Genomic DNA, 12,371 nt, shown 5'->3' with positions numbered 1-12,371 from the left:
TCCTATAAATCCTATAAAATTTATCCTATAAAATGTTATAAAATGTTTAAAAGTACTTTCCCAAAAAACCCAGAGTCCTTTCGGTCTGGGATAATTCAGACTGAAATTCCCAGGTGTCAGAAAAGGTTACTTATGTATGCTACAACTGCGGCCTGTGTTTTGTTAGCCCCAAAATGGAAAACAAGAGAAGTCCAAACCAAAGAAGAATGGTAACTTAAGTTGACAGAATATGCACAACTTGCAGGCTTAACATATGGAATAAGCGAACAAGACCAACATACGTTTAGAGAAGATTGGAAAACGTTTATTGAATATATGGGAAATAATTGTGTACAGCTGAAAACGCTGGCAGCATTAAGATAAATTCAACAGTGCAAATAGGTTTTGATGGATGCAATAATGGAATACCGATTAGTATAGTTTTTGTAAAATATGCAGGTATTTATGATATGTAAAATGAACCATGGAAAGAGAAGAAGGGAAGTCGTTGATATCTTAAGGATGTAAAATGTGTATTTTAAATTGTGAAACAGAAAATTTAATAAAAATTATAAATACATACACACATATATGGTTAGTCTTTACAGGGAGGATAGCAGGTTCCCCTTTCTCACACACTAAACCTTATTTCTGTGTTTGTTTTAGGAGGCATGGCGGCTTCTCACTTCTACGACTACAGTTCTTCCAAGACCTCAGAAAGGGGCAATGGCTCCTTTTACACTTCCCTGATTTCTGATGACTTCTATGCATCTCAGGATTCCTCTTACTTCACCGGCAACCTCCCCAAAGCAGGCAGCCAGGTTACGACTTCAGACAGCACGGAAGGATTTCACACCCAGGATGGTACTGCGTTCGAGTCCCGCGGCCTGTTTAGCTCCGATTCGGGGATAGAGATGACCCCGGCAGAATCCAGCGACGTCACCAAAACCTTTGCTGATCCCATGGAGCAGATGAAGTCGGACGCTTATAAATACATGGACATCAGTCGATCGGAAGAGATCAAATGTCAAGAGAGGTGTGACACAGGCTTGGGAGATGTGGGGCCTCCGAGCTTGAATAATAAACGCCTGGAGGATATTGCTGGACCTAAAGGGACAGTTTTTGAGGGAAAACCTGGGGCCAAAGAGCCAGGCTTATTTGAGGGGTCAACTTTTCCATCCGAGACGTTTGGCGACCAGCAACGCCACCCCACGGTAACAGCGCCCGTCAAGATTACGCTGACTGAGATAGAAACCTTAGAGGGGCCTGTTGCAAGGGAGAAAACCCCAGAAAAGCCAGAGACAGGCCTCAAACCAAGCCACGAAGTGGTTCCCACGGTGACGGTGTCCGAGCCAGAAGATGATAGCCCAGGCTCTATTACACCACCTTCTTCAGGGACAGGTAAAGACTTCTTGTACTCGGTAGCATGGATATAAATACATCTTTCTGTGGGGATTATTTGTTACGGTGTGAAGCAATGGTGGTCCATGTGGCTCTGTGGTATATATATTAAGCACTGATCCCCATGTGGGAGTTTTTCTGGGGCTGAAGCTTGCATGGAATTAAGGCCATTTGCATCGTTGTCACAGATGCTTCTGAGTGGGCTGTGAGGACTCAGGCATCAGAACTAAAGGGTCTTGAGAATGCCCTTCCAGCCTTCCCTTTAGGTTTTGGCGAGAAGGGGGTGATATCTGGTTTTCAACATCACAATACAGTGGTGCCTTGCAAGACGAAAAAAATCCGTTCTGTGATTCTCTTCATCTAGCGGTTTTTTCGTCTTGCGAAGCAAGCCCATTGACAGATTAGCGCTATTAGCGGCTTTTAGCGTCTTGTCGTCTTATCGGATCAGCTGATAAGCGGCTTAGCGGCTTAGAAAAAGGGGGGAGGGGGGGAAAACCGCAGGAACTCGCAAGACATTTTCATCTTGCGAAGCAAGCCCATAGGAGATTTGTTTTGCGAAGCACCTCCAAAACGGAAAACTCTTTCGTCTAGCGAGTTTTCCATCTTGCGAGGCATTCGTCTTACGGGGCACCACTGTATATCACCAGCTGAACATCACAATATATCACAGTGTCCGAAATAAGGATGGAGCTATGTAGAGGCAAACAGTAGGGCTGGGCAATATCTGGTTTTCAGCCTTGTGGTATATCACCAGCTAAACATCACAATATATCACAATGTCTGAAATAAGGATGGAGTTATGTGGAGGCATTGGCTGCCTTCCTGGTTTTCCCTGCATCGTGATTTTTGCCGGCGCCTGCTCTTGTGATTCGCTGCTTCCTGCATGAAGTAAGGGACAGCTTAGTCGGCAGGATTAACAGGGGCTGCAGGAATCGAGAGAAGCATTGGCTGGCTTCATGGTTTTCCCCACAGTGTGATATTTGCATAGTGCGCGCACGCACACACACACACCATGATTCGCAATATACATTGCCAGATCAAAAATTATGAACCTGATATCACGATCCAGACTTCACACTGGTTTGGGGAGATATATTGATATAGCGTGCAGCCCTAGATTTGGTGTAGCGTTCTCATTGACGGAGGATACTAATTGGCAGTTGGCAGCCTCAAGACACTCAACGAGTGCATGACTTGAATCACAGCCACCTTCTGGGACTCGGGACTGAAGCCTGCCTGGTTTGGCAGCAGTCAAGAAGTGAGTTCCCCTGGGGGTGCTCCAGCAGCCTTAAGGGTGGAGGAAGAGGAGGTTTAGGGTTTGAGAAGAATCCAGGCAAAACGGCCTGCTTGTGGAGTGCTGTGCCCACCTCAGTTGTCTCACAGATCCAAGCACTCTTTTTTGAATGCTTCTGTCCCTATCTCTAAACGTAATACATTTTGAAACCCTGCTTCCTCCTTGCAATAGTGTCGGAATGAACAGTCCTTCTTATCTACACACAAAGCAAGCTGCTTTATAATTTGAGCGCAGCTGCGCTGGCTGGGCCTGATAAGTGCTGTAGTCCAAAACACCAGATTGAGGAAATGCTCAAACTTCTCCAGCACAGATTTCTGAATAATATTTATCAGGTGCTCTTTGCTTCCTGAAGAGACAAAATACAATTTTTGCTAACGTTTTCTCCTTCTCTTTCCCTCTTTTATTATGTCTCGTTTTCTCCCCTCCCTGCTTCTTTGCTCTCCTTCACCCCATACCTCCCACCACCCGGTCATCTCCTTTGAAACCCCAGAAGCTTCTGGCGCAGAGGCCCAAGGTAAGGGAAGCCTGTCTGAAGACGAGCTTATCAGTGCCATTAAGGAAGCAAAGGGCTTTTCCCACGAACACCCAGAAGGACAGAGGTCTCCAGCTGTTGCGCCAGACAAGCAAGGTCCTAAAAAGAAGGTTCCGGAATTTGCAGCTGCCGGCGGACCTCCTGGAGACAACGAAGGGAGCAGCGCCGAGTCTGGCGACTCCGAGATAGAGCTGGTCTCAGAAGACCCGCTGGCCGCTGAGGAGGTCCTCCACTCCAATTACATGACCTTCAGCCACGCCGGGGGCCCTCCTCCCTCCCCGGCTTCTCCTTCGATACAGTACAGCATCCTGAGAGAGGAGCGCGAGGCCGAACTGGACAGCGAGCTCATCATCGAGTCGTGCGACGCCTCGTCGGCCTCTGAGGAGAGCCCGAAGCGGGAGCACGACTCGCCCCTGATGAAGCCCGTCATTATGGACATCATCCAAGAAGAGAGCCACTCCAGGAACGAGAACAGCAGGGCTTCAAATTACAACGTAAGCAGCTCGAAGGAGAGCAGGATGAACAGGGAGAATCTCGCGGACTCTGCCGCCTACCTGAAGTGCTCCTTCACCTCGCCCAAAGCGAACCCTGACCCAACGCCTGCTTCGGCTGCTGGCGCCGAAGAGACAAAGGACAAAGTAGCAGAGAAGAAATCGGCCGAGGCGGCAGCAGCTGTTGCCGCAAACAAACCATCGTCCAAAGACCCGGCGGCAAGGAGTCCCTGGCCTTCCCCACCGCTCCCGTTCCTAAATAAGCAGAAAGGTAATTTTGTATGTGTGTTTGTTCATCCTTTAAATGAATGCACGTTGGCCAGAATATGAACTGTGCTGGTGGAAGCTAGCTTTGTCTAGTATGCTCCGTGGCATAGCATGGTTTGCCAGTGTCCAGGGCTGTGCAGAAAGGGTGGGTGAGAGGGAAACGGATGGAGTATGCACACACATTCAACTGCCTAATGGTGTCTGGATCACCCAGGAGATCGCAGCCACAGAGATGAGGAAAGAAACTTGTCTGGAGACAAGTTGTCTGGAGAGGTCAATTCCTGGTTTGGGTGGAGAAGCTGTTTTGAATGGAGCCCAGCAATGGCAGTGTGCAGCCGTATTGAGGCAGCACAGGGTGCTAAAATGTTTTGCCCCTAACAATTTTGCACCTGGGGCAACTGTCCCTGTGTTCCCTGCCCCACTCTATGCTACTGAGTACACTGGCCCTCTCTAGTGGATTGTGGCCTGATCCAAGGTGGGTTGCAAAAAGAGCACCACTACCATTATGCAATTGTATGGCAAAAGATTAAGAAATGAGTTCCTGAAGGCATTTTTGGGTTAAAAGTGTGTCATGGGTGTGACAGTGTGGAGCTACCCAGTGTAGCAGAAACAGGAGGAATTAGGAGTCTTGTCTTCCCTTCAAGGTAAGTACATTCATGTGCTGGGAGAAGTTCTTAAACAGAGTTGATTACGACCGAGATGAACTACGGGTGTTGTCTTCAATTTAGCCTGTATCCAAGCTCCTTTTGTTGTTGGTTTGGCCACTTGCTTTTGCAGCATAAAAACAAACCACTTTGCACACGTTCTCAGATACTTTCAGGCGTCCCCATGCTGACCACAAATGGTGTTCCCTTTCGGAAAATCGCCTCTTAATATTACAGTAATATTACATATTATTAATATTACGTCGGGTTACAGACGCTTCAGGTTACAGACTCCGCTAACCCAGAAATAGTACCTTGGGTTAAGAACTTTGCTTCAGAATGAGAACAGAAATTGTGTGGCAGCAGTGGGAGGCCCCATTAGCTAAAGTGGTACCTCAAGACAAGAACAGTTTCAGGTTAAGAACGGACCTCTGGAACAAATTTAGTTCTTAACCAGAGGTACCACTGTATTAGCTAGATGCACAAACTGCCATGTTGCATAAACTGCTGCATTAACAGAAAGACAGCCCTGCAGGATCAGGCCCATCCAACCCAGCATCCTTTTCTATCAGTGGCCAACCAGGTGTCTGTTGAGAACCCCACAAGCGGAACACAAGTGCCATTGCACTCTCCTGGCCTCTGATTCCTTCAAGCGACACGGGAGATCGTACATAACCATTGTAGTCTGTAGCCATTGATAGTCTGTTGCTCATCTCATGCACAGCGCATGGGAAGATCCAACCTTTCCTTGCTCAGGACAGTCCCTTAGCATGCATGTAGATGAGTGGCAAAAACGTCCTTCCCACATGGACCCCCTTGGCCAAAAGTGCACTTCTGTTGAATTTCTGCTGCGCATATCTTATTTTTCTTGGCTTAGATAGAAAGCTATGAAATGTACCAAACCCAGAAAGAAAATCGTTCAGAGTTGGCTGGTCCATAAACAGTGATTTAAAAAAAAATAAATAATAATAAAAGCAGCAGCTGCGATAGATTTCCCTGGAGCTTTTGTTCATTATTTCCTAATATACTCTGGGAGTTTTTTCTGTTATCAGCAGTACCATTTGTCAGCTTTTCTTGATACATAGCCAAGATGAAAACCATTATGTTTGCCCATAAAAAGAGAAAAATAGAGCTAAATTCACTCCTGTTGTAAACTGCTTCAAGCTTTGTTAGATAATTTCAGCTTTGGCCAATTTACTAGTCAGGAGCACTGAGTAATACTTACCTACCTATCTGCCTTATTCATCTCTTAAAATCCTACAGTTCCTCTATTGAACTCAAGACTGGGCATGTTTAGCCTGGAGAAGAGGAGATTAAGGGGTGATATGATAGCCATGTTCAAATATATAAAAGGATGTCACATAGAGGAGGGAGAAAGGTTGTTTTCTGCTGCTCTAGACAAGCGTACACGGAGCAATGGATCCAAACTACAAGAAAGAAGATTCCACCTAAACATTAGGAAGAGCTTCCTGACAGTAAGAGCTGTTTGACAGTGGAATTTGCTGCCAAGGAGTGTGGTGGAGTCTCCTCCTTTGGAGGTCTTTAAGCAGAGGCTTGACAACCATATGTCAGGAGTGCTCTGATAGTGTTTCCTGCTTGGCAGGGGGTTGGACTCGATGGCCCTTGTGGTCTCTTCCAACTCTATGATTCTATGATTCTAAGACTGTACAGTCAGGGGTTCCCTCATTTTATCATGCCAGCCTTGTAAGATAGGATGGGCTGTAAGAGAGGGTGGCTGGCCCAAGGACACCTGGGAGAGTTTATGCCAAGTTTGGGACTTGGACATGTTAAGAACCATAGTTCTGGTAGGGAGAGTGATTTTATGGAACTCTCACTGAACTACAGTTCCCAGAATTCTTTGGGGGCAAGGCAGCCATGGCAGAGTGGTTCAAAACCAAGCCACTTTGCACTTTTCTCCAAATAATATGAATGACATTTTATGTTGCCTCCACAGCATAGGCAGAAAGGATATTAGCATAATGGTAGTGAATACAGTGGTATCAGTTTGCGGGATTATATGGGCATTCTTGAGTCAGGTTAACAATTAATTATTTTCAAAAATATCTGACGGGTGAGGGTGAACCCTGGTGAGGCAAGAGGCATATCTTTCCCTCTCTCTGTGTGTATTTGTGTCTTGTTTTGCATCTTCAAATTTTAATGTGGATTTAATATGGCTTGCTCCAGTCTTGAGAACAGGGTTGCCAACTCTTAGATATTTAATCAGCCTGTTTACTATCAAGTGTTCTGTTATTTGGCAAATAGATGCATTAAAACGCTTATCAGTTGGCACTCCTGTTCTTGAGGCCTAACCAAGCCATCTAAAAACCAGATTAAAATGTGCAAGTGCAAAACAGAATGTGAGCTATGACACCACTGATGTCCTCATTTGGGAAGGTTGCATCGCGCAGAGCTTTGAAAGCTGCCTCTGTTTTTCTGTCTGCTGCTCATCGTCTCCTTTTTTTCTTCCCGGCCACTTTGCAGTGTGACCTTATTATGAGTTTTGCTTCCGCAGGCCCTGAAACGTGATGGTGAGATGCAAACAGATCTGAGATTTGCAGCAGAGCTAGTTCTTTCTTTTGAGCGTTTGTTGCCATCCAGTGGCAATGATGAAAAGCGCAGAACTGAACTCTCATACTGTCTAAAACTCTATTCTTATTTTATTATTGTTATCAATAAATTAAACCACAGAACCTAGGACTTGCCAATCAGAAGGTCGGCGGTTTGAATCCCTGCGACAGGGTGAGCTCCCGTTGCTCGGTCCCTGCTCCTGCCAACCTAGCAGTTCATGCTGGCCACATGACCCGGAAGCTGTACACCAGCTCCCTCAGCCAGTAAAGCGAGATGAGCGCCGCAACCCCAGAGTTGGTCACAACTGGACCTAATGGTCAGGGGTCCCTTTACCTTTATTGTTATCATTTGTATATTGCTTTATATTTTTTAAGAAAGAAAAAAATCTCAAAGTCGTTTACAACCTGCATGAAAACATCAAACCCAAACAATCCAGAAAAAACATTCCTGATGGAAGTAAAATATAAAGTATACATTCAAAGCAACATAATGAACACAAAAGTCAAATATCATCTTATAAATTTTAAAATAAAATACTGCAAATGAAGGCAACTACAGGCAGAGGGCCTTCTTGGTCGTGGCACCCTCCTTGTGGAACAACTCCCTTCAGATGTCGAGGAGATAAAGAACTATGCAACTTTTAGAAGAGACCTGAAGGCAGCCCTATATCAGGAAGTTTTTAATGTTTGATGTTTGATTATGTTTTAAGGTATGCTGTAAGTTGCCCAGAGTGGCTGGGAAACCCAGCCAGATGGGTGGAGTATAAATGTCAATATCAATATCATCATCATTATTATTAAATGCACATTCAATGCAGCAATTTTAACAAAAAAAATCTTAAACATTTCAAAAGACAACATCGCTAAAGGAAGTCAGATATAGAATGCACATTTTAAAACAGCATAATTGGCAAGAGACAAAAACTTGTTATCTTAAGCATAGAACATGTCTGCTTCTGTTGCTGCCAATGGTGGTTTATGGCAGGTGGTGGCTGTGGAAGTTCAGGCTTGATGACCTCGGTCTGCGCTAAGAGGCAACCAAGATGCTATCTGGCCTCTTCAGTAGCCTCAGCTTTTGTAGCTGGAGTCAGTCCGAACCCCACCAGGTGGGAAAAGGTCTGCAAGGCAGGGAATAGGTTTTCAGGACTCACAGCCAATGTTGTACCAGAGAAGTGTATATATGTCAGTTAAGAAGCAGAGCTATTCCTTTATCATAATAACCTATAGTCTGGATTCTCAAAAATGAGTTTCTTTGGAACAGGGCATCTTGAAGTAGATGTTTACCTGGGCAAATGGTTGTGGTTGTTCTGAAGCCATGCACTAACGTCCTGCATAATTTTGACTGGTTCAGATCTCACAGCCAAACCATGGTTTGGCCTCCAGGACTTAAACTCTCCCCAGTCCTCCCTTTCCATATTCTAATTCTCTTCCTTGTTTCTTTTGTACAATGCACAACGAATATGGTAGTTAGGGTGGAAACCTTAATTCACAATCCAGTTCGAACCCTTGTTTCAAATTCTGGCACAAAATAGTACTGGGGGATAAATATGGAGAACTTCGATATTTTGCTTCAGAGATGTACCTCTGCGAGGGGAACACAGGGTCTCATCTAACATTTTGCAGTACCCTTAAGAAACTACAGCCCCCAGAATTCCTTTGGGGAAGCCATGACTGTTTAAAGTGGCATGATGTGGTCTGTGTTGCTGCTAGCATTGTGATAGATTGATCTGGATTGTGATAGGTTGATCGGTGTGGGCATTGTGATTGGCCGATCTGTACTGGTGTCTGGGTTGTGACAGGTTGATCTGTGTCGGCCTAGAACGATGAGTGGATATACTGCTTGCTGACAAGAGCTTTGCTGACATATAGAATAGCTCGGCTTTGCAAATTTTGTGTGTGTGACTTCTTCCTGTTGAATGGTCTCTTTATTTGAAGGTTCATTATTGTTCCACAAGATGTGTATGTCTTTAAGGGCCAGAGCAAATAACGTGACCCAGTTTTACAACTGTGAAGCAGCATAGCAGGTGCTGTTAAGTTGTGTTAATTAAGCTGTGTCAGCAATTGGGTATAGTATATAAAGAGCAGCACCTATAGTATATAAAGAACAGCAGTACCCTGGTGGATGGGTCATGCTTGTTGATATATTTAATTTAAAAGGAGTTTTTGTTATTAAAACCTTGGCTCGGTCCCTGCTCCTGCCAACCTAGCAGTTTGAAAGCACGTCAAAGTGCAAGTAGATAAATAGGTACCACTCCAGCGGGAAGGTAAACGGCGTTTCCGTGCGCCGCTCTGGTTCGCCAGAAGCGGCTTAGTCATGCTGGCCACATGACCCGGAAGCTGTATGCCGGCTCCCTCGGCCAATAAAGCGAGATGAGTGCCGCAACCCCAGAGTCGGTCACGATTGGACCTAATGGTCGGGGGTCCCTTTACCTTTACCTAAAGTTATTTTGTGTTCCTTGTAATGTGTGGTCTCCCCAGCAAGCCCTCTGCAGTGCAACTAATCTGCAAATAGCCAACACTTCCTTCATGGCCCAGCCCATCTATCAGACTTCTATCTTTCGTAGAATCATAGAATTGTAGAGTTGGAAGGGACCCTAAGGGTCATCTAGTCCAACCCCCTTGCAATGCAGGGATCTCAGCTAAAGCATCCATGACAGATGGGCCTCCAACATCTGCTTGAAAACCTCCAAGGAAGGATTGTCTACCGCCTCCCAAGGGAGACCGTTCCACTGTAGAACAGCTCTTACTCTGAGAAAGTTCTTCCTGATTTGTAGTCAGAATCTCCTTTCTTGTGACCAACAGTTCGAGTCCTACCTTCCACAGCCAGAGAAAACAACACTGGCCCTCAGGGCAACATTGCAGAGGATGCAAAGCCTGCGCGCCGCCATTCTTAACATTGTATTCCCTCCCCTGCATGTCTCATTCTGCCCTCCTGGCAGAAATGCAGCAACTTGTTCCTGAGGATACTCCTCTGCGGTCTTTCTTAGAGGGAAGCTCTCTCAGTGCACACACCTTGCCTATCAAAGTGGCAGGGGTTTCCCCAAGTGAAGTACTGACACATTTGCATCATTGGTAGAAAACCTGCTTTGCTTGTAGAGCTTCTTATATTCAATCAGTGTATTTCTGAGCACAATTCAAAGTGTTGGTGCTGACCTTTAAAGCCCTAAGCGGCCTCGGCCCAGTACAGTGGTGCCTCGCAAGACGAAAAGAATCTGTTCTGTGATTCTCTTCGTCTAGCGGTTTTTTTGTCTTGCGAAGCAAGCCCATTCACGGATTAGCGGCTTTTAGCAGCTTTTAGCGGCTTTTAGCGGCTTATCTGCTGATCGGATCAGCTGTTAAGCGGCTTAGCGGCTTGGAAAAAGGGGGGGGGGAACCAGCAGGAACTCGCAAGACATTGTCGTCTTGCGAAGCAAGCCCATAGGAAATTCGTTTTGCGAAGCACCTCCAAAACGGAAAACTCTTTCGTCTAGCGAGTTTTCTGTCTTGCGAGGCATTCGTCTTGCGGGGCACCACTGTATACCTGAAGGAGCGTCTCCACCCCCATCATTAAGGCCAGACACTGAGGTCCAGCTCCAAGGGCCTTCTGGAGCTTCCCTCCCTGCGAGAAGTGAGGTTACAGGGAACCAGGCAGAGGGCCTTCCTGGTGGTGGCACCCGCCCTGTGGAAGGCCCTCCCATCAGATGTCAAGGAAATAAACAACTACCTGATGTTTAGAAGACATCTGAAGGCAGCCCTCTTTAGGGAAGTTTTTAATGGCTGATGTTTTCTCGTGTTTTTTAATGGCTGATGTTTTCTCGTGTTGTATCATTTTACTGTTGTTAGCCGCTCTGAGCCCGGCTTTGGCTGGGGAGGGCGGGATATAAATAAATTATTACTATGATTATTATTATACTATTCTGTTGGGAGCCGCCCAAAGTGACTGGGGAAACCCAGCCAGATGGGTGGGATATACATAATAAATTATTATTATTATTATTATTATTATTATTAATCTTTAAGATACACCCTGGCTGTGCCTGCAATAACCAAATTGGACTTATTTTGGGGGAAACGTTTGTTATTCCACCCCCCGTAAAGAGTGCCTGTACCCCATGTAAAGTATAATATCACTAGTGTACCCACTTTGTTTCTTTGACAGAGACTCTGGCCTTTTTAGCAGGAATTCAACTGGTGCAGTTTCCCCAGGATGGAGATGCAATGGGGAATGCTGTTCCTGATGAATATCTGCCTGCCATTGAGCTGTTAAAAGTACAGGTCCTTTGTCAGGCAAAAGTGAGCAATGGTGACTGCCATCTAAGGTCTGTTAGTCCCTCTGCAAACAAGCAAAAATACAGCTGCCACAAATGGAAAATTTAAAAGGACCAACGAGTTCTATTGCTTGGGAAATTTCTCCTTATTGGCAATTCCTTTTAAAATAATTTTCTTTCCTGCACCTTCTATTATTAACTAGCATTTTCCTGAAGGCAAGCAACACAAATGCACAAACAAAAAAGATAAAGCATACAATTGAAAAATAAAAAAATGCAAAAAAAGGAAAAGATTCAAAACCAGAGGCGGCAGCACAGCAGTTTAAAAAGGAAAAAACAACAATCAGAAAGAAGAGACATTCTGTTTATTGCCATTCTGTTATTCTGGCAGAATCTGGCAGAAGAGGAACAACTCCATTTCTTTTCACAAGATAAAAAACGTAGGGTTGAAGGAACCATTGGCACCAGTTTGAAATACTACACTTCTCCAAGGCCATTTTAAACAAAGGCACACTCAGGTGTGGTCCATCGCAGTTCCCTGAAAAGTGTACCTATATGCAGACATCTGTTGATCACATCAGCGCCTTTATTTTTAGGTATACCTTGCAACTGCAAACAGAGATCTAGGGTGGCCATTTTTGGAAAGGCATAAAAGAGGACACATTTGCCGTCTTCTACTTTTAACTATGAATCACTATGACGACTCTCATTTTACATACCCTTGAAAAGGAGGGTGTGTCCTGGAAAAAGAGGACATATGGCAACCCTGACGCAAACAAAACCTTAAGAACATCAGGCAACCCTTCCTTAAACCCTGGGTATCCGCTGACAGTCATTGTAGAGACAATACTGATCTAGTTGTATGAAGTACGATGCGACTCGATAAAAAGCAACTGCCTTGTGTTTCTGAAACTTGGGAAGGTGCTTAAAAAGGGGTGGAGGCATGTAG

At 45.2% G+C, this 12,371-nt stretch overlaps 1 protein-coding gene across 2 annotated transcripts in view; it reads left to right on the top strand.

Moving 5' to 3' along the window:
* Positions 1-12,371, top strand: part of RTN1 (reticulon 1) — a 139,925-nt gene that overhangs the window by 70,411 nt on the left and 57,143 nt on the right. For both annotated transcript variants that reach the window (XM_083518025.1, XM_083518026.1), the window contains exons 2-3: positions 646-1,380; positions 3,165-3,968. In XM_083518025.1, coding sequence (XP_083374151.1) covers positions 646-1,380; positions 3,165-3,968 — 1,539 coding nt within the window. The remainder of the gene's footprint in view (positions 1-645; positions 1,381-3,164; positions 3,969-12,371) is intronic.

This window comes from Podarcis liolepis (assembly GCF_965112155.1).
Source record: "Podarcis liolepis genome assembly, chromosome: 1".
In the NCBI taxonomy this organism is placed as follows: domain Eukaryota; kingdom Metazoa; phylum Chordata; class Lepidosauria; order Squamata; family Lacertidae; genus Podarcis; species Podarcis liolepis.
This window is presented reverse-complemented; position numbering and strand designations above follow the sequence as displayed.